The 22900-nt window shown below is 43.0% G+C and overlaps 1 protein-coding gene across 1 annotated transcript in view; it reads left to right on the plus strand.

Annotated features, from left to right (window-relative positions):
• The window catches only part of erfl3 (Ets2 repressor factor like 3), a 55221-nt gene extending 33731 nt beyond the window's left edge, over positions 1–21490 (plus strand). The window contains exons 2-5 of the mRNA XM_008289132.1: positions 6137–6371; positions 17140–17255; positions 17423–18576; positions 18919–21490. Coding sequence (XP_008287354.1) covers positions 6137–6371; positions 17140–17255; positions 17423–18576; positions 18919–19602 — 2189 coding nt within the window. The 3' untranslated portion in view covers positions 19603–21490. The remainder of the gene's footprint in view (positions 1–6136; positions 6372–17139; positions 17256–17422; positions 18577–18918) is intronic.
• The last annotated feature ends 1410 nt before the right edge of the window (positions 21491–22900 follow it).

Consider the following 22900-nt stretch of genomic DNA (forward strand, 5'->3'; position numbering starts at 1 on the left):
AGAAGTTGCCCTTCCTAACACGTCAATCCTTCACAGCTCAGCACTATTATCTTTTATCCTCTCAAGCCTCTTGAACATTTTTTCTTTCTTTCTTTCTTTCTTTCCCTCCTTGTTCTCATTTGTCATTCAGTCGCTTTGATCTCCTCAGCCTCACTCTGCTATTGTAGTATGTGTGAGATTGGAGGTCATTATAGATGATGAGCAGTGCACGTAGGAAAAATATTAGCAGAGTTAGAAGTTTGTTGGGGGCCTGCCACCAAGATCCCACAGAGGAAAAGAGGCATCCGCAGTCCTACAGAAGAGCAGGAGGGGGAGGAGGAGGAGGGGAGGGACGGGCAATCTGACCTGGATGACAACAGACTACCAGACGAGCTATGATCTCATCGCTCCCGTAATCCCTCCCTCCTCCTTTCTTCCCTCCATCCACCGCCTCGCCCCACTCCCACTCTACCCATTGTGTCCCTTTCTCTCTCTTCCCCACTCTTGTTTCCCAGATTTCCCTCCCCTGTCTCTCTCTTTTTTTTTTTATCCTACTTTCTTTTCACTGTTCTCTGCTTGTCCTACAGCTCACCCCATCTCATCTTGCCTTCTTCTCTTTCACTCCAACCCCCCCTCCCTCTCTCCATCCTCCTCCTCCTCTTCATCCCTTTTGCATCACTTTCTACCACCTGCCCCTCACTTGTCCAAATTCACAACACTCACACACACACACACACACATGCACACACACACGCTTTTTGACGCACTTGCACTCTCACTAGTGTCCCAGGGTAGAGATTAGGCACACCCCTATCGTCAACCCTCCACACCACCTTCTACATTATTGATGCAGACCGTCTAAGTGTGTGAGTGTGTGTGTGAGTGTGAAGCTCGTGCATGTATGCTGTAATGGCTATCTGGTGTCTCCCCTGGGAGGGAGGGGTGAGGGAGAGAAGGAGCCAAATAGAAGGAGAGTCGAGGTCAGAGAGGTTAAGTGTGGTGGTGGTGGTGGAGGGGGCTTAGGTCATGTTCTGCAGGCTCTTCCTCAGTGCTGCTCTCCTTCTTTTCTTCATCCTGACTTACTGCTTGGCACGGACCATGTGCTAACACACACACACACACACACACACACACACACACATACACAAATTCCAAAAATTCCCCATCGAAGTTCTCCTATTGGGTGTACAAGGCTGATGAAACATGTCCGTGTGTGTATGTGTGTTGGCTGATCTAGTGCGAGTCAGGACAGCTCAGCCTTGGTTGGACCCTGGGTGGACAGAAGCACAAAGACACCTGTTCTTGCTCTCAGCATTCCTCTTACTATAATCTAAACCATCTCTGTCACAGGCCTCTGTATCCTCCTATTCATGCACACGTATGCACATGCACAGGGTCAGAAGGAGTCACTTGTGCTTTGTCCTCAATCAGGACAGAGCACACACATGAGCGATTGGATATGCAAGTTTGGCAGGTAAACTGTTGAGTTATACGACAAACACAACACCCTGGTGTGTATCTATACAGTACACATACATTGACACTACGGGTCAACCGATTATCAACCAATTATTGAGGCCAGTATTTGGCATTTTTACAATTATTGGCATTGTTATTTTTTTTTGACCGATTACGGCAAAATAAGGGAAATGCACTTCTTTGGCTATGATGCAACCGGAGCTTCCTCCCTGCAGCCACCCTGTATTCCCAAGCAATGTCCCTCCCACAGCACTCTCTGATTGGCTGTTACAAATCACTGAAAGCTATTGTTTACAGACCGGGAGTGATGAGCACATTTGCTCCACGGAGAAGCTCTGCTGATTTAGCAGTGCTGTGTTTTAAAGGTGAGGTAGCAGACACTGCTGAAGTTGTAATAAACACTGCAGTCTTCCACAAGCATGCCTAGTGTACCTGCTGTACAGAAAAGACCCCAATAATTCACTTGTAGGTGTTCACAAGTTGAGCAGCTGGAACTTATTTTTTTGCTGACAGTGCAAAGCGAAGGTTATTGCAAAGAGTTTTGCAGTGCCTTGTAGCCTACGGCTAACGTCATCTAGGGTACCCTAACATCTTCATAGGGTAAGATTAACTTCTAAGTGACGGACACGTCTCTCTAGCAGAGACACAAACTGTAAAAACTCCACAAGAAGCACAGCCATCGCCACAAGTCAGTGCATTGTCTACTCTCACAGTGCTACAGCTGTTCTAAAGGCTAGCGGCTAAGTTATTGTTATTGATCTCAATAAATCAATCTCATAGTAAATAGGTGAGTGTCATGGCATCATGTGATGTTTGAACTTCATCAATTCTATTTTTATTGTGTACGGCTTATCCTTATGAATGAAGGAACCTCGTTATAAACAACAGGTTTTCTGTTATCACATGCTGTTAATATAGAACATTTTCTGTGTATATGTATAAATTCAGTCATAGTAATTCTTATTAATGAACTAACCTTGTTATGAATGGCAGGTTTCCTGCTATTACCGGCAGTTCATAAATAGCCTTTAATGCGTATTGGTTTTAACTATTATTATCAATCTTTCTCTATCACCTATAATCGATGTTGACATCAGCCCTTAAAGAAACAAACAAACTAAAAAAAGAAATGTGTTTTCCTACTTGCTAAAAGTACAGAAGTCCCTGGTACAGAACTAAAAGTTGATCCTCTGTGTTTTATGTATGTATTATAAATAATATTAGATGCTGATAATTTCAGGAGTCAGCTGATGTTTTTGCAAGAGGATTCCATCCTTTGTGTTATGTTAGACTTATAGAAACATCAGTCCACTTATGTTAGCGATACTCTTCTTTTACTTCATTAACAATCTTTGGCTGAAGTCAGACAGCGGGTTTGTGTCAAAGTGTGTTTTTCTACCACATTGTAGAGACACCAATGTTTCAGTGGGTAGCTGCTAACTACATTTTTAGTACACTGAGCTTTGCTAACAAAATAGTCAGAACTCACAAGCCTTATGCAGCAGCACACCCAAATAATAGGTCAAATTTACACACCTGAAGTTACACAAGCAAAGTTGTCGGGGCTTGTAGAGCCCTGATCGTGTATCATTCAGGTATAAAATGTACCCATGTCTTTATTCAAAGACACATTGTGGTTGCTGGTCCTCCAAGTACTTTCAAGGAATCAGTTTCACTCAATGACCTAATATGTGATGTGTGTGTAGCAATCTCTGTCCAAGTCAAAAAATAATATTTATAGACATACAGCAACTCAAAACACTGTTTGTTTTGCTTTAATTTTTGTTTTTGGGGCTTGTCTTGTTCATTTTGTCCGCTTCTTTACATGCAGACAGTTACACACTGTTTTAAAGCTTCCAGTACCAACAGTCATCTGATGTTGGCCACTGAGCAGCTTCAGTTCAACAGTTGTCTTGTTTGACGGCAGCACCTCAAGGTCAGTAGTAAAGATATTGTCAGCACTACTTATTTATTCATTTCTGCCAGATTAGGAATTTCACAAGTCACGTCTCAGCTTGACATGTTTTGACCCAGTCAAAGTAATTTTTCCTTTGTTTGGAAATATTGTGTTGTTTGCTTATTTATTTAGTTTGGTTTTAAATAGTTGCAGTAGCATGCTCAGTGTACATAGCCCCTGGTCTGTTCACTCAAGGTTTATCATGCTATGGATGCTTATTTCTGTGTTTGAAAGAGGAGGTGGAAGGTGGGAAGAGGAAAAAGGAAATAAAATGACAGTGAGTGAGTGTTGTCATTTCTATGTTGCCTGCCACCACAAACACAGGAAGTCTGAGAAATTACAGAGCATCTGAACCAGTTTTAATTTATTTTTACACCTATGGTCATTTCACACATTGCAATGTTTGTTTTAAGGAACAATGATCTGCAGTTTAAATAAAGTAGCTGCCTGCACAGCTTACTATCCACATAATTCAGCACTCATAAATGTTGTTTTGAATTTGGAGATGGAAAATGTGTAGGCATCTTATACATAATTTGAGTGATATTCAAAAGTCTTTATTTTCAAATGCAAAATGAGGAGGTGGGACAACTGAGTGATTCATTGATCATGCCTTGCAAATACATCACTGTGGAGGGAAACCACCAAGAAAGGGTGGTGAAAAAATGACTAGTAACCTACATCAGATGAGTAGGAAGACGCAGGAACATAACTTTCCTTAGTACTTTAACAAAAAAGTGGAAATGTAGATGAACTAGTTAAGTAGTTACTCAAGATGTTAAAAGGCTTCAGTTGCTTTAGAGATGTCTGGCAGATGTGCTAGCAACAATATTTAGTGTTATGCAACACCGACTAAATGGTAAGAGTAGGCTAGTGCGGAAGAGATTATCAGGGCTATCCATCTCTGCCTCGGACTGTCATCCAGCAAATCCATTGACAGGCCTGCACTTCCATAATCTGATGATTTGGGCCTGTTTGTTAACCAGTGTGCAGCCCAGCCTGCCTCATTTCCTCTGCTGCCATTTGCATGATGTGTAGCTGCACAGTAGAAACACTGGCGTCATGCTAGCCTTGTGCGTCTTTCCATGTCATCTTAGAGCAGAAATCAAATGAGCCAAATAAGTATAAAAATAGAACCCGTCCCTAGTAAAACAATACAAGTTATTAGTGTCAGATGATCATTTAAATGTATAATATTTGAGGATGTAGTTTTATTAAGCTGCATTACATGTTACAGCGACGTATTTCTTTGCCAAATATGGAAATGAGGTGAATGAAATACCAGAGACACTTTATATTTAGTGCATTATATGTGTTTAGCATCACCACGGCTTAAAAACATAGACTACAATTACCACACATAAAGACACAGGCACAACATAGAGTGCATCGTAGTATTTATATCGTATTGGTCATTCAGTTTAACTTGATGCTTTGTGCAACACAAATGTATCAAACAGTATTCGTGAGTATTACATTCCTGCCTAATGACACTTCAGACAGGATGATGGTATGTCTTTGGTGAGACAACCTTTTCACTTGTGTGTCAGTCTGAGCTATGAGGAGGATTGTTGATAAAATAAAATCCGGTCCAGGCTTTATGTGGCTAAATATTACACTGTAATAGTCTGTTTTGCTCAGTCGTGTCAAATTTTCTTGACCACCCAGGCAACAGAATGTTAGTGGGAGACTTGCACATTTTCAAACACACGCACTGGCACGTAAACTCTTTCAAACTTGTACATTTGGGCGCACACATGCTCATGCAAACAGTCATATACCCACGCCCACAGTTTTATTCGGCGTCTCTTACTCTGCATTTCCTTCGCGCATTGGGTGGAGAGAGATGGAAGGACCGACAAGAGAGATGACTGGTCATGTTGTTTTCCTCCAGTCAGAGGAAAGAGTGACTGCATGAAAGGAAAGAGGTGGCGGAGAGGTGGAAAGGTTCTTCATGTGCCCAGCTGTTCCACTAACACTGTGACTTTTAGTGTTGTAGTTTTGATATGCTTGTGTGTTTCCTGTGAAGAGCTACTGTCGCAAGATGTTGACCTAATGACGCGACAGCAATGTGGTTTCTTAAACAGTCTTGATTAGGATAATTAATGCTATCAGGGCATCCTGGGGTTTAACAAGTCGAGCCATATTACGGTGCTTCTCATACCATTGTGCGCCTTTATGGCCTTATTCTGTCTTTTCTCTTTGTTTTCCTGCTCTTCCATTCACTCTTTACTGTGTCAAACTGTCCAATGAAAGAGAATTTGCTTTGGGATAACCCTACAAAAAAAAAAAAAAGTCTGACTGGAGAATGAAAAAAAGAAAGCGGGGAAGACTTTGTGTAATGTCAGGAATGAATGAGGACACTCTACTCTGTGTACTTAACTGCACCGTTGTATGTGCTCTATATTTGGCCAGACACCTGTAATCCTCTTTTCTCTTTTAGAACAATCACCTAAAATAACTACAACTACTGACTTCTGTCTGTAGTCATAACTTAGTCTCTCTTCTTTTTTTTCTTTTTAATCTTCATTCCTTAGTTTGGCTTACAGAGACAAAAGTGTCCTCTTGGTCCTTGTGTTACATCAAAGAGATGTCTGTTAGTTTGATTTATGAATATTATGATTATTAATTGTGCTCTCCACATCACCGTTCAATATTCCAAGCAATATATAAATGATCTCACTAACCATCCTTTTTTTTTTTTTAATGTGTCTATTACAGGGTTCGCCTTCCCAGAATGGGCTTACAAGCCCGAGTCGAGCCCCGGGTCCAGACAGATCCAGTTGTGGCACTTCATCCTGGAACTGCTCAGGAAAGAGGAGTATCATGATGTCATCGCCTGGCAGGGGGATTATGGCGAGTTTGTAATCAAGGACCCAGATGAAGTGGCCCGGCTCTGGGGGGCCAGGAAGTGTAAACCCCAGATGAACTATGATAAACTCAGCAGAGCCTTGAGGTATGATCACAGAGAACTCTCTAAATATGCTTTTTCCACTGTGTATCTGTTTGTGGTAGGGTGTATTCATTCATAGTTTTTTTGCTCCTGACATTTAACTCCTTTTCTGTGGGGACTAGCAAATACATCAGATGAACTGCAAATATACCAGATAATCCACAAAGGCCTAATTATGCTGCACTAGTAATCATGGCTATGATGAGGATCTGTGGACCTAACAGGGTGATATATTCACGTAAACATTTACCATATCAGCAGGAGCCCACATGCTTCAGTTGCATGACCAATTTAATAAGATCTCGCCGTCAGATTACACAAACAGTAGTGTTGGATATGTAACCATACTGTGTTGTTGAGAACATAGGGTTTAAACACATGCTGAAAATATTAAGCCCAGTTACAAAGTCCCCTCTTGTCTGCATTTTACCCAGAAAGTCATACTCGCTCTTTATAAACAACACAAGCTACTGTTGTCCACAACTCGTCCAATGCATCTGCTGTCAATTACAAGTAAGGAACCCTTTAAGCATAGCTATTTTTTTAAAAATGCTTCACCTAAACAGATATTTATTTAATTATATTTTATTTATTCTGGGAGAATATTTATTTTGATTTGCTTTTGTAAATTTGACTTCCTCTTTAGTAAGTTTTAGCCAATTGCAGCTGTATTGAGAAACTTTTTAAAGAAAAATACCACCATAGTCTGTTCAGCATGCCAGTGTTTAATTTAAAAAAGAAGCAATTTAGCATTTACTGAGATTTTTGTGTGCCGTTACACCGCTAGTTGACATACTAACTTGAAGCTACAACGGTTTTGATTAATTAGGCTGTCGTCCATTAGCACTTGAGTGGCAGACAAAAACCATGGGTTCTGGAAGAGTGACCACTCTCTACTGATTTGTCAGGATGAGAAATGTCTCCTTTTTAGTGGGGCAAGAACTCCAAATAATGTGGTTTATGTAGCAGCAGCAACTAAATATTCAGTCTCTGGGCTTCAATTGAAGGACAGGGGTTGAAAACATTCCCGGTCCTCTGGCTAAGTACAACTGTGTTTGCGGTTTACCCCAGTAAGTAAGTTGCCTCATGTTGACTTAAAATGAAGATGTTGGGACGCATATGTCATTTACAGCTGAGTGATGAGGGCAAACTATTGGACTGACTAATAAAAGGGAAACAAACATTGAGTTAAGAAGTGGCTTTATAGAGTTAGGAGAAGGAGAAGATGGTGAGCACCACAGCTAAAGGAAGTCATTGAGCAAAGGTGGAAATCTTTTGGACTTGTTTAGGCAAGGAATAGTCTGAAATTGCTTGACAGGTAGTAGCACACTGGAGGAATTGGAGGTTCAGAAGTGTTGGTTGAAATATGGGATTCTGTTGAGTGACCTCAGGAAAGTTTTGGAAAAGTGTAAAATTACTCAAGAGAGAGAGGCAGGAGCTTGTCCAGGTTGTTCTCAGTTGTAACATCTGCTGCCCACAGCATGGGATGCCGATGGATGGTGGAAGGAAGACTTAGAGGAACAACTGAGTGATGGTGGTGGTGGTCAGTGGAGGCCACAGAGGATCATAAACTGCCCTTTTAATGTCTTGCCACAGCATCTCAATTGAATTAAAGTCCGGACTTTGACTCAGCCACTCCAAAACCTTAATTTAGTTATTTTTTTTAGCCATTCGGAGTGGACTGTATGTGTGACAAATATACAAACATAGGAGATATCTGTAGGGTTGCAAATACTTTTCCACAGCACTGTATTTATCATGTTATAAAAGTGACACTGGTTGGTGGCGACCCCATGGTAATACTGGAGTTGTTTTACATAATGTTTGTTAATACCACTGGTCTTAAAGTCAACTAATGACTTCATTACTTGATTTGGATGTTTTGTACTGAGGATAGTTTCACCATATGGTTAATGTGAAGAATATTTTAAGGGAATGTTTCTCTTGCCTTGGTCTTCTTTGCTGACCTTTGAATTTGGTCTCATAAATATCAAGAAAGTTAAACTGCACATACCAGTGAAGAAAATTTACTCAAGCTCAATAAAATCTTTTCTTTTTTTTTTTAAATCCCACAAAACAAATCAAATCTGAGCCACACAGCAGCTGCTTTCATAGTGTTTATGCCTTTGGCTTTTATGAACAGACATTAGTTCTTGATATTTTTAAAAATAGAAAAGCCTGATAAAAGTTCCGCTTGTCAGTGTGATCTACCCTCTAAAGTATTAACTTAGCGTATTAGAGTTGATTATTACAGGAATCGCACATCCCTGAGCAACTCCTCTCAGCTGATGCCAGTTGTGAGCAGCAGCATCTCATTCACTGTCTTGTGTCCCCGGTTTGTTGTGTACCGACAAACACAACCAAGATTAGACTAAGCACTTTAAAGAAAGCCACCAAGGCCATTAACCGAGGGAAACACATTGAGTTGCTTAATTTATGGCTGGGAGGGCTTATGTACGCTCATTTACACCGGTGAGATTAAGATAACTTCTGTAACAGATGAGATCCTTTGGGGACAGAGGGAATTAACATCGACTACTTATGGGTGCCTACATGTGATGCACACAAACACTCAGACTTGCAATCCGGATTTAGAATTCCTGAATTGGAGAAAAAAAAAAAAGAATGTGAATGTGAATACTTGTGGTCAGGCTGTTTATTTATAGCACATCCATCCTCTGGAGCTGTAACAGATTTGGAGCTTAGGCTATGTGCTTATATATAGTGGGTCTTAGAGCCCTCTGATAGACTGGTCTTAGAGGCCGATTATCAACAAGTCTTCATAGAAGTTTCCCTTCCTTCACGATGGTGTCCTCATCTACCTGTGTGTAGTAAGGCTGTCTCCCTTAGTGCCTATAAATGAAGCACAGTCACTTCGGGTAAAGGGTGAGAAGGACAAATCAACAAAACAACAGTTGTGCACACACGTCCATGTTGTCACCTGATTTGACTTTCATCGCAAGAGACACTGTTAAAAAAAAAAAGTCTCTGTAGTCACATCAATAGGAATGGTGCAAGAGAATTATTAGCACTAAAGATCAGTAAAGTAAGCAGCCACAAAATCACACATGTGTATGCTAACTGTCCCCATATGGAGTAAGCTGTTGGAAAGCAAGCCACCTCATGCCCTTCATATGGAGAAAACCTGGAGCCTGCTAATAATGGAGACGATAGTCAGCATGTGGTAATTAGCCTGCACACATACTTGAAAAGGCATTCTTGTTTTGAAGTGTTCTTTTTATCACTTTGCCTTTGTAATTACTATTTTTACCTCATTGATCTTATTCTTTCCTGTCTGCCATGCACATGGTGGAAATTCCCTTAATCAGGACTGCTGCATTGTGTGTGGACATGTGCGTGTGCGTTTGCTTTCCGTCGAGGGGACACAGCCTTGGCCCATGCGTCATCCTGGCCTCCTGCTCCCACGGCTGCTGTGAAATTCCCACTCATGTTGAGAGGATTACGCTCATGCTGTGCAATTGTGTGTTTATGTACAAAAGTGTGTGTGTGTGCTTGATGTTAGGAGGTAAGATGGTTTTGTTTTGTTTATTTAGTCAAATTTTGTATCAAGTTGTTGTATCTTGTTACAGCGAATCGCTTTTCTAAGATTGTATTTTGGGCGTTTGAGCTTTTATTTTGAATAGAGACAGTAAAGGTGGGGGAGACGAGAAGTGTAACGACATGCTGGGTCAGAATCCTTCCATAGCCGCTGTGTTGGGGTCTTTCAGCCCCTATTCATGTGTCCCTTGCTCCAGTTGAGCGACTGGGGCACCCATTAATCACATTTTTAAAATAAACAAACCCAACAAGCCAACAGACAATTAATGCTGTTGTCCAGAGTGTGTCATGTCTTCCAAAGATTCTGCTTTTTTCAAATTTATTCGCATTCCACATGGATATTTCAAAAGGTTTGATGTCAATGCTCCTTGGCATTTCTGGTTGAGCAATGAATGGAAGAATGGGCACAGTCTTTAATAATAGCTGCCATTTCATCATAAGGAAATACTTGGTAGAGAAAGGAAATCAAGACATCTACTTGCACCACCTTCCTGCTCACATGAGAGTGACTTGTACTAAATGACAAAGAAAAGTGATGGAACTGAAGCCTGTTGCCAATCATTCATTGCAGAGTGTTGCTTAATGAGTGTAATCACGCTAAGAGGTCCCAGGTCCTTGAAGACCTCCCGGCTCCCCTGCCCACCAGTCAGCAGCCAGCATTAACTCTAACACAGTGGTCAGAGGTCAGGGGGCCTGCCACGCACAGCTGGCAAAGATTAACAGCACATCACATGTGCACATTCACATAAACAAATGCACCATTGTCATGACTTTTGCCCAAGCATGCATGCTCGCACACATGTTTGGAGTGTGGCTACATTTCCAACATTCGTCTTATTGTGATGTGATGAGCCACCACAGCTGGAAAATTGCCACAGCAGAAATAGGTAGACGACTCTGTAACTGTATGCTCAAATATATGAGAATACGTGTTTAATACTTTTTTTTTTTTGATGAACTGATAGCACTATAGTAGAGTATGATGGTGTAAGGTCTCGTTTTCATTCTTGCCCTGAAATACAGTAGCCACTAAACTGCTGAACTGAAACTGGTTTTGATGTGCATTTAGCAATAACCTCTGTGACCACATGTAGAAAACATGCTGCAGGAAATACTGCTGCATATGCACACACTGTTACTCACCTAACTGGTAGAGCCTGTTTGTAGGTCAGAAGGTCTCTCTCTACATCAGTACATTATGTGGAAACACCCAGGGCCAGAGAGAAAGTGCAGAGGGGGCATGCTGGGATAGGGTCACTGTATGACTTGGTGTTCAGCATGTACTTTTGTGTATTGTCTTTCCATTGTCTCTAGCTGCAGCATGTATGTGTTCATTATACATGAGCTCTGTGTGTATGTCTTTGTCCCTGACTAAATGAGGCCTCTATTTTCTATTAGGGTGGAAAGCACACGAGCCGTGCGCACATACAAAACAAAAATACACTTCCACACCACTGGGCTTGACGACATATTTGCACCCACAGAGCATGTGACCAGCCTTGTCAGACCCTGCCCAGATCCTCCTTTTCACACTTTGATGCACAAAAAGATAAATACATGTATGCCCTGAAGCATACACAGAACAGGGCTGCTAATCACAGCCCAAACCCAGCTCCCGTGCCCACAAATCACATTTATTTTCCTTTTTGAGTCGCTAAAAAGTCCTCCAACCAAGCTTCTACACAAAAGACGTTTACATGTGCAATTTGAACACACACACATCCGTCAATGTAAGCAGCTAGTGTGTGTGCATGTCTAGAGGAAGATCTAGCTGGGATGTGTGTGCAAGAGCCAGTGCTGACGAAAGAGGCAGAAAATAAACATGGGATGCATGGGGAGTATTGTAATCCTAACTTCCTGTCATAGTTGGCACCTATTTACAACCCAACAATGGGCAAGGCGAGGCCTGTGGACGCACATGCAAGCAGGCTGGTTAAATTCATTTTTAGCGCTGACATTGTGTGAGTGTTCTTGTGTGCGGAGTGGTACTGAAAAAGATTAGCGAGCTTACAGATGTCACATAAGGGCACATAGGGTCATACAAGAAGTTGAGTGAAGAAACGGATCTTTTGCCCTTAAGGAGTCCCTCACTGTCTGGGTTGAAAGTGCAAAAACATCAACATCATGTTGAGTTATCTTTTCTTTTTACCTCTTTTGCTGGACATCAAACCTCAATGCTTTACAAGTACTGACAAAACTTGTCTGTTTGTATCAAATGCTTTGATGATATTCAGTTTTTGACCTTGAATTTGCAGTGACTTTAAGACATAAGAGCATGGCAAAAAAACAAACAAACAAACAAAAAAATGCTACAACAAATCCGACAAGGCAGAAAAAATATTGTTCAAGTTGCAAAAAATCCCCAAGGTTACCAAATTAATGGATATTTACATGTTTGTGGGAAAACATGAAAAAATTATAAGAATAAAATGTTTCATTTAAGGCAATTTTTAATTACTGATTTTATTTTTCTTTTTTCTTTTTAAAGAGCAGGAGAAAAAATTAGATTTTTAATTTTAACACAACATGAAAACTAATGTGTTTTTTAGTGACCCTTGAAAACAGAAAAGCTACAACGTTTTCAAACTGTTATCTGATGCTCCATGTCATTATTAAACTTATAATAAATCATTAATTAATGACTGAAAATGGGAAATACTCCTAAACAGCTGGAAACTAAACTGCCATTTTGTATGACAGCTCACCTGTCTGATGTCAAAACATGTAGACCTACACAGAGAAATCTGCTGTCAGATCCTGATCCACTCTCTACGCTCTCACTGAGATAATTTCTAATTATATGAATTTGATGAAGTTACCGGCACGGGAATTCTTTTACTTACACAAATGCGCCCAACTCTCTCTGTGTCTATGAAGACTCACGTATGGATCTTACTGCTGTTTGATGCTGCAGCTATTTAACTCAGAGAGAATAGTCCTAAACAGCTGGATGCAACAAACTTTAGCTCCTGTTAGCATCTTGTAAAGGAAAACAATTATTCTTATTATTCTGACCTCGTAGTATGTGTACAGTTGAATTATTATGGATACTTCAGCATGTAGTCTAATAGATTTAAAATTGCAGAGCACAGTGAGGGAGAAAATTGTGTTGTGATTTTGGCACACAGACTGTTTATTGACCGCTCTCTGTGATGTTTTTGGATGAATGTTGGGACTGAAACGTGGGAAAATCTCAACTCAAGGTACCATTACTGACAGTGCAGTTCAGACTTGTGCCGTGTTGAAAGTGATACTGAAACGTTGCTTGGTCTGACCTAGTAACACCGCCGGCACGACCTTTATGGAAATGTGACCAGGGTGTTCATTCACTACATTCAGTTCCTGTTACTTTAACAGAATGGGGCGCATGTCTGAAAGGGGCTTAAGCTTCTAATGTTGTTAAATTTCAACATTAAGACAACATGGAAGCAACTTGTAGCTTTAGACTATGTGGGCTTCTATGCACACAGGTTCTTGTGGTCATATTAATGACGCCACATTACCAATAAGGCATGGCAAAATGGCAAAATAAAAGAAACTCTGGCTTGCTACACTTGCCACACATCAAAATCTACTGATGTTGGAGCATTAATATTAAAAATCGTATACTTTTTTTTCAATTATCAAGGGCCAATAGTTAAATATTTGGCCTCTGCTGAAGTCGTTCAATCCATCAATCTGCTGGAAGCAATTTTGTCTGTGTCCTTACCAGATTTCATGAACCTTGAATTGGCTTCCCAGGTATGACATTTTTTGAGGGTGAAAATTTTTAAAATGTTCAAGTCTGAAAACACAGAATTCTCACAATTCTGCCAAAATAATTCACAGAACTTGGTTTTGGATTCCAAACAACAAACAAGTAAACTCAGCAACAAACTATGAGACGTTGCAGCAACACGACTGTCTGCAGTGGCACTGACTCTGCTCTGATGAAGGGTCTATTACCATCTCACAACCTCAACACTACAGCGTTACTATATCTGATAGAACTGACAAACAGAGCTGTAACACGACCACATTTACAATTAAAGCAGTCGTTTTCCTCCGAGTCAATGCCTTTCCAATTTTATACTTCTATTTGTACCGTGCTGCTTTGATTTTTGTTGCTCTTGTAAGTTCTTGTATTCTTACTTTTGTTTCAGAAGTTTGAATTTATTTAACCCAAATTTTGTTCATATTAGCAAAGTAAGACGTCAAAGCGACATATAAAAAGTATTGTTTTGATGTCAGAGATACAGCTCAGGTATTTAAATGACACCAGTAAAAATACAACATCTACTAACAAACATGTTATTAACAATGTTGTGGTATTTCCCTGTGAATTCTTTCAGACGTGGTTGAAGTAAATTAACTGTTCGTTCATTGCTATTTAGTTCCTGCACTCCAGTGTACATCTCTCTGCTTTGATCATAATGTTTTGGATCCCTCTATGTCTGTATAATCACAGCTTTAATCCCTGGCCTAGAATCACTCACAGAAACAACCGAGTTGATAGAATGCCTCCGCCGTTTCCCTGAAGGCTTTGGCTAAATCCATACTTGCACTGATTGTTCAGTCTAGTCTTTTAGTTAAACAGGGAGTGGGATAAAGCTGCATATCCTGACTAATATGTTCTCGTAGTGGGGAAACACATGCAACTGTATGTTTGAGTCTGTCTGAATGAGATGGCACAGGATATGGTAGGTGTGTGTGTGTGTGTGTGTCGCACATGTGCGTGTAAGGCGAGTGCGGTGGGCAGCTAAACACAGGCACTCAAGGAATCTCTTTCTTCTCTTTTGAAGTAAGTTCAAATGCTCTTCAAAGACTGTCTGCCCGTATGATGGCGCGGGGCGGGGGGGTGGGTCATGTTGAAAGAATGGGTGACCATGTGCTCTAAAGACAGCTTCAGTTGCCGCTAAGTTGTCTCCTTCCAACTATGCAGTTCAGCGTTGTGTGCATCATGTGCGCCCAAACACACTAAATTTTTACTTGGCTGTACCCCCTCCCTACTAGCCAACTGCCATGAGTAAGACAAATGTGTCCACGCAGTAATATTATTGGGATGAGTTTGTATTATACACATTTAGCACATATTCTAATACAACAGCACTGTAATAAATTCTACCTATACAACTAACAATATTTAGACTCTGTTAAAACTGCACAACTAGAGGCATCTCTTCAGCTGTCTGGTCTTTGTGGAAGACTGTGGTGGTGTGCTACTGAGAGGTGTTTCTAATATTTTGTCCACCTCATTCATGTCCGTGTTGGTTGACTAAATATAAGCACAGCTATTGTATTACAATGAGGGCCGGCCACTCATTACTGACCAGCAAAAAATAAATGTGATTAAATATTTTTACTTAATCCAAATAGGAGAGAAATCCAACTCGAGCTCATGCAGTGTTTTGCCTAAAAAATGTTGTAGTGGTAGGACAGGAAATTCAGTCTTATCCCCACAGTCCTGTTGTGATTTTAATTCTGCTTGCTTGCTTTCCTCGCTGCCTGTCTGCGTCTGTGCCCTCGCGCACAAGTGTTTCTCTTCCCTCCTTCCCGGCTCTTGTGAGTGTCTCCCTTAGAGCAGAAATTACATGCTGCTTTGTGCCTGGCGTAAACAATGTTTTCAACAGTGCAGGCCTGTCCTGTCTCTCTGTCTGTCTCTCCCTCGCTCTCATCCTCTCCCATTGCCTCGGGGGACGAGTGGAGAGCGCAGGGAGAGAGTTGGGATAAAGAGGGGGAGGTGGGTTGATGAGAGAAAGAGGGAGACAGAGGGGTATCAGTAGGATAATGGGAGAAAGGGGGTTGCGAAGAGAACACGTGAAAAAAAAAAAAGAGCAACAGTCTGTTCCCAGAGTAAAAACGGCCCAACAAGTCTGTGTAATAAGCATAATAAGAGGGGGTGAAGGGCGACACCTCCCCACCACGAAACAGACAGACACTCGCAGACACACACGCCGCCGCCTAGATAACTACCATTCAGCGTAATGATAGTCAATGGGTTCTGATTAACTCAATATTACCTACATACCCTGAAGACCATGTCTTTGCCAGCACTCATCACTTGTGGCACAAGCTGAGGGAAGGGAAAGCAGAGTCTAGTGCTATAAAAGCAGGTAGGCATGGAGATGTGACGTGAAAAGTGCAGTCTGGTTAAACCTTGTGTTTGATATCCAGGGGCATTGTTAAAAGGATGGGTGGTAGTTTCAGTGAGCGTGGCACACAAGCTTGTTCTCTCCCTGATGGACAGGCACACGGTTTTTGTTCCTTTCTTGTTCTTAATCATCCCCTCTTTCCTTTGCTTGGTCTCCCTCAGTGTGTAAGGGTTGGCAGCCAGGGACCTAGAGGTTACATAAAGTGGATGTGGATCCAGGGAAGAAAGCACAGAGATGTTACATAAAGAGCTGTAGCTGGACAAAGGTTAATAAAAATGGAGCCTTGTACTGTAGGCAGGAGCCATGGGAGAGAGAAAGCTTTTGAAAAAAAGATAGAATAGCCATTACATAAACAGATAAAGATGGGCTAGATTATTGGTGGCTTTGCTTTGCTGTTACATAAAAAGATAGGTCCATCTAGCAAAATGAAAATGTTGTGTGTGATACTTGTCTGACAACCTCTGAACTTAAAAGAACTAAAAATAACTTTTTTATAATCTCTGACCTTCTTTTAGACAGATGCACACACACACACACACGGCATAGGTTTCACACACTTATCAAACATGCATACAGTTACTCACACACCCTTGTGTTCAAACAATCCATGCAGGCTGAAAAGGCGTTGCGTTTGGCCACACTGCTTACATTAATCACTGATCTCTTAATTATTAGCGATCCCTACACACAACATCCCTATGCTGCTGCACAACTTAGTCCATCTGCCCGTTCTGTCTGTTTGTTTTCTCTCTGTCTCATCCCCTCTCTCCCCCCTCTTCCTCCTCCCTCTTCTCCTCTCTGGGTCTGCTTTGTGCAAATATCATACAACACTCTCTAATATCTAGCTAGCATGGAGAAGGAGGGAGGGGGTTATGAATGACTTATGCTTTTTAACACGTGTGCTTGTGTGTGTGCGGGCTCATCTGACATAGTCTCAATGATTCCAGGAGCAAAATAATCTGTTAACGGGAGACCCACATTTTCAACAAAATGTTTTATTCATGTAGATGAGGCAGTGTTTATATTCCTTGTCTTCAGTGACTTAGCTTTATTTATCATGATTATTTTTTGCTGTTTTACAGATACTACTACAACAAGAGAATCCTTCATAAGACCAAAGGCAAGAGGTTCACCTACAAGTTCAACTTCAATAAACTGGTTTTGGTCAATTACCCCTTCATTGACATGGGCTCCACTGGTAAGCACCAACATTCTAACAGTGTGCATGTTTTTATATCTCCTAATCCCACAATAGGGTAGCGTGATTACATGGGATTATACAAGAGAACATTGTATATTATTTCTCAGTTTATCTCCCTTTCTTTTTTCCTCCTTCTCTTCCCTCTCTTGCCTTAACATCTACAGGAGGCAGTGTTCCCCAGAGTGCCCCTCCGGTCCCCACCGGTGCAGGGACCCACTTCCGCTTCCCTCCTTCCACACCCTCAGAAGTCCTCTCCCCTAACGAGGACCTACGCAGCCCAGGGGGCATGTTCAGCTCAGTGGCCCGACGAATGGCGCGTGGCTCCGTCAGCGATTGCAGCGACGGCACCTCGGTTAATTCTGAGATTGAGGAGGGTAACACGGGAGCAGGAGAAGAGAGGGGAGAACGGGCTGTGAGCGGAGGAGGAGGAGCTGGTGGCGGAGCAGGCTACCGGAGCATCATCCATCCCCGTCTGTCTCATGAAACCCTATTCCGCATGTATGGAGGGCCAGGTAACCCTGCTGGGCACCCAGGCTCCCGCGGCCACACTGGACACCGTATCCATCCGGAGCCTTTGTCCCCCTTCCCTGTGTCCCCTCTGCCAGGGCCGGGAGGTGCCAGCCTCTTGGCCCCTCCTCTGTCCCCAGCGCTCTCCATGACCCCCACATCTCACCTGCCCTACACTCCCTCACCCACTCTGTCACCCATGTTAGGCTCACACTTCTCCTTCAACCCAGAGGACATGAAGCGCTACCTGCAGGCCCATACCCAGTCGGTGTACAACTATGGCCTCAGCCCCAGAGCTTTCCTCCAGTACCCCAACATTGTCATCCCTCAGCCCCACCGGCCTGCCGCAGACAAGGCCAGTCTGACTGCAGAGAGGGGAGCAACCGAGAGAGCAGAAAGAGCCACGACAGCTGGGGGAGGAGAAAGAGGAGGAGACAGGCACCACCATCCACCTCTTGCTCACTCCACCCACCACCACCCGCATCTTCCTCACTCTGCCCACCCTCACTCGCATTCCCATCCCATACATCACCCACTGCACTTGGGTGAGGAGCCCCCACACATGTCTCCTTTTAAGTTCAAGCTGCAGCCACCTCCACTGGGCAGGAAGCAGAGGGAAGGGCAAAGCCAGAGTAAACCCAGGCAAAGCTCACTGTCTTCAGGTTCAGGATCCGGGTCCATGTCCTCTACCTCCGGCCTGGGATCCTCGCTATCATTCGGCAGTGACCTGAGCTCAGCCAGTGGCTCAGGTCTTATCTCTGCCTCCTCCTCAACGCAGTCTCTAAACAGTGCCGGGCTACCCAAGATAAAGGTATGACATACGGACCAAAATGTCCCCCATTGTGAACTAAGCAGTGCTTATATATAAATTAATGTAAACGGTTTGACATGAATCTCCACATGACCCTGAAAAGTTCTTCATATGTATTTTTAGTCTGCACAATTAGCAAAGGTCCATTGTTAGACTCAAAACAAACTATTTGTAGTAAAGCACCATGTGTATAATTTACATAATGAAAATGGCCATCAGTTTTAAAACATCACAAGATTAAAAATGTGTTACTAATTCACTGCCAAAGTTCCTCCATTTATTGTTTTCCTCTTGTGCTCATTGAAGTCTTTGTCCCTCTGTTTTTTTTTCCTGACTGTTCAGGTGGAGCCCATCTCTGATATAGAGTCTGAGGAAGAGGTGGAGGTAACTGACATTAGTGATGAAGACCCAGATGAAAGAGATGAGGAGTTTGAGCTCTTTTCTCCTCGACACTTCAGAGCGTCTAACCACCACCATCACCACCACCACCACCATGTTAACGGCACAGCCACAACTCAGCATCAACCCCATCCTGACGAAGACCTGGACGAGGACGTCTTCAAAGCCCCCGCTCCACCTCCGCCTGGCCTCATGCCTTTCTTCACCTCGCAGCACACACAGTCCAATGCACACCGTGGCCTGCCCATCCTCAAGAGTGAACCCCCCGAGCCGGTTGAGAGCAACACACCCCCATCTCAGACGGCCTCGGCGGGAGCTCCCCAGACCAAGTGCATCCCCCTCAAGCTCCGCTTCAAGAGACGCTGGAGCGAAGACCAGCGGATGGAGGCCTCACAGGAGGAGTCAGATGACAAAAAAGTACGACCAGAGGAGGAGAGGGAAAGAGCGAGGCAAAGTAATGGACAGATGGAGATGGAGGAGGACGGGACAGGCAGTGGAGAAGGGGAGAGTCCTCCCCCGTTGGCGTATGAGGGCTCTTTAGCAACACCATTGGCCTCACACAGAATGGCAAGCGCTGAGTTGCACCGTGCCACTGCACAGCTGTCTCTAGAGAATAAAGACTGCTGATGAGAGCCTTAGTCTAAACACTACTGCTCCAGCAGCACAGGATGTAGTACAGGCGTATGTAAATGGTTCCTCTGTAATCCCTCTCCCACACAGACAAACTAGATTCCCAAAACCTCCAGTGACCTGAGAGCAGAGTCCAACATACACACAAATATATCCAGCAACTTAGAGACAGCCCGACTCTTGTCAGACCCACCAAACGTCCTCTGTCTGGATCAGGATGCATCGTTGGAGAGGAGGCCTCACTCACTCAGACACACCAGACACAATGACTGTAACAGCGCTGACGTCAGACGGAGACTTGCTCTGGAACCCAAGTTCACCTCCCACCCGGCCAGTGAAGCTCCAGTAGCACAACGCCCACCTTCAGGCCCCCTCAGTAGGTTTAGCAGCCAGTCAACACTTTCTTCAGGGGACTCTCACTCCCTTACAGCCCAGCAGCACATCTAGGATGACAATGTGGACACCCATGCCACTTTTCCTACAAGACAACGGGACTTCAAGTGCCTGTTTCTAAAAACCCACAGCTTGTCGCTGCAGTGACATGGAAAAATGAGGGAGGAGGGCGACTCTGAGTGATCGTTAACTCATGAAGCCCTTTTGAAAAAACAATGGGATAAAAATGAAATTGTCTTGAAGACTGAAGCGTGGAGCTGTTGGATATTGTCTGACTGACTCTTAAACCTGGCCCACTCCACTCAGGGAAGCCTATTGCTGTATGTCTATTGGATCATGCACACAAATACACACAAGCAAAAAAAAAAAAGAAAAAGCCCAACCAACAGTGAATGGGACTGGTGGACTTTGGACGCTCAACCGTGTTCACTGCAAGACAAGACCATCCGAACTGAACTCGACATACTGTTCTCTCAGAGCTTATGACTTTTATGTAATCTTCCTTCTGTCTCTATCCAGTCCTGACCCTCTTTCTCTTGCGGACCACCTGTGGAAATAGCATGACTCTACTCACAGAAAACAATTTTAACCCCAGGGAGGAGGGAGGAGAGGAAAAGACGAGGATGAAGAGGATCTGCGAAGGGGACCATAAAGGGGAAGGCTGCAGGGGGAAGAAGGGTTTGTGGGGTTTAAGCAACTGTTAACTCGCCATTTTACCTCACCTAACATGGCTTGTACACTGAAAAAAAAAACAAAAGACGTTTCCCTCAAGTCTCAGCAGCACAGAATCGTAGTTCACCAGCTAGAGCTCGTCTAACAATCATAGATAATGTTAAACTAAACCAGCAAACGCCCCCATCGTGTGCACAGAACTGCCTTTAGCTCTTAAACATGCTCCCTCTCCCTCAGACTGGACCGCCGGCTCTCCGTGTAGTGGTGTCACCCTCAGGACCTTAGAGTGTGTTTGACTGGCGGACCTGTCATCTACATAAGTATGAGAGCCTGAGAGAGCAGGGGGCAACTTAGACACACACACACACACACACACACACACACACCTACCTACACACACACACATGCACACACACGCACTGCCTTTCTATGCCTTGTTTTTCTAGCATGTACAAAAGTGCAAACTGAGCTCTAATATCTCACAGACTATATCTTTATATACTTTAAATAAAATTATTAAAGAAAAGTTACATTTTAAAAGAATCATAGCATTTTAACGACGTTAATGATTCAGGATTTTTTGTAAGTGGATTATTTGGAGTGGTAACACATGTCATGCCACTCACTACGTAATATGGTATTGTGGGTGGGTGGGCAGAATGAAGAGGGGTGGAGGTCTGAGTTTTTCTGCTGCATTTGTTTCATAGATAAACAAGCCAGTGAAAAACAGCGTAGGCCAGTCTAGCAGAACAAGACCAGCAAAAGGAAAAAAAAAAAAAAAGATTCAGGACTCGAACAGACTGCTAATGATTCCAGTGTGTAGTTCACTCGGCTGTTCACTTCATTTGTAGTAGCTTGCCCTTTCAGCACGCAGCGCTCTGCTCTTTCCTGTCTACAGTCTAGCTCAGCTCAGCGGGGTTCTCTCTGGTTCGAGCTGTCCTGGCCCCGGGCCACCTCTTCAGGCTATGTGTGTGTGTGTGTGTGTGTGTGTGTGTGTGTGTGTGTCAGAGTTAGCTCATGGGATATTAGGTAAGTAGTAATCCTGTCTTCTCATAGGCCAGTTAGCATAATGCTATGAAGTTTGCAGCCGCTCCAGTATGGTGCATGGGAACGAGAGGAGTTAAGGGGTTGGTCATTACAGCACGATAGCCTGGAAAAGTCAGACATATGAGCCCCTGTCCTGAAACACCCTTTCCTCAGACTATGCACATTCACACACATACACAAACACACACACACACACACACACACTCGAAATGAACATGTTCGACATGTTTTAATATCCTGAATTTGCCTCTGTGGCCGGATTATCCAGGAATCTGATTGGTTAACTAAACTGTGTTGACCGGCGGCCTGTCCCTGCTTAGCCAGCAACAAGATGGATCTATAGCAGCGAACTGTGAGATAGATGACCTGCAGGCAGTCTGTGTAGCTGAGCTGATCGAATTTCCTCATCAGACCCCTGTGGTCTGGACTGGAGCGTGTCACAACATGCACACACTCACTCACACCCACCAGGTCCTGTGTTTGTATTTGATCTGACAGCTGCCTTACTACTACTTTTCATATCTCAACCGATAAGACGTCAGTCATACATGCTCTGCATTCTCTCTTCTTACGGTTTTCATTTTTCCTTGCTCTGCTTCAGGAGTCGTCTGACTTCCTGCTAGCTGCATTGTGATTTGACTCAGTCATAACATTGCAGGGTGAAAACGCTGATTGGCTGAAACACAGGCTCTCCTCCATGTTTCAGGCATCAGCAGTCAAAGGACAGTAGACTAACAGCACAACGATTACATCTCTCTATCAGAAAAATTAAGGTTTCCTGGTTTATCTGTCTGCTGTCATTATTGCTATCGATTGTTGTTGTTGTTATTATTGTTCTCATTAGGTTATTTACCTCTCCAACTGGCATTATTATTCCATGGCTCTGTTAGCTGTTGCTTTTTATGTTGTGGACATCACTTTGGATGATGTGGAATGCCCCCAAACTCCATTCCCTGTTTTAAACCTTCTAGCTCCCGAACCAGAAACCCTTTTTCCTGTCTTTGGTTTTTACAAATGTAATATAACTAAATTGTGTAATATTAATTTTGATGCAGACAGAAATAACATTTGGGATTGGGAGGGAAGGGCAGCGGCAGAGGATTTTATTTTGCGGCACAGAGGGAGTGATTTTATCTTTTCTGTCTTGTATTGTAATTTTAATTTTATAATGTTACTTTTTTTT

Source organism: Stegastes partitus, unplaced genomic scaffold, assembly GCF_000690725.1.
Source record: "Stegastes partitus isolate 25-593 unplaced genomic scaffold, Stegastes_partitus-1.0.2 Scaffold595, whole genome shotgun sequence".
Lineage (NCBI taxonomy): Eukaryota > Metazoa > Chordata > Actinopteri > Pomacentridae > Stegastes > Stegastes partitus.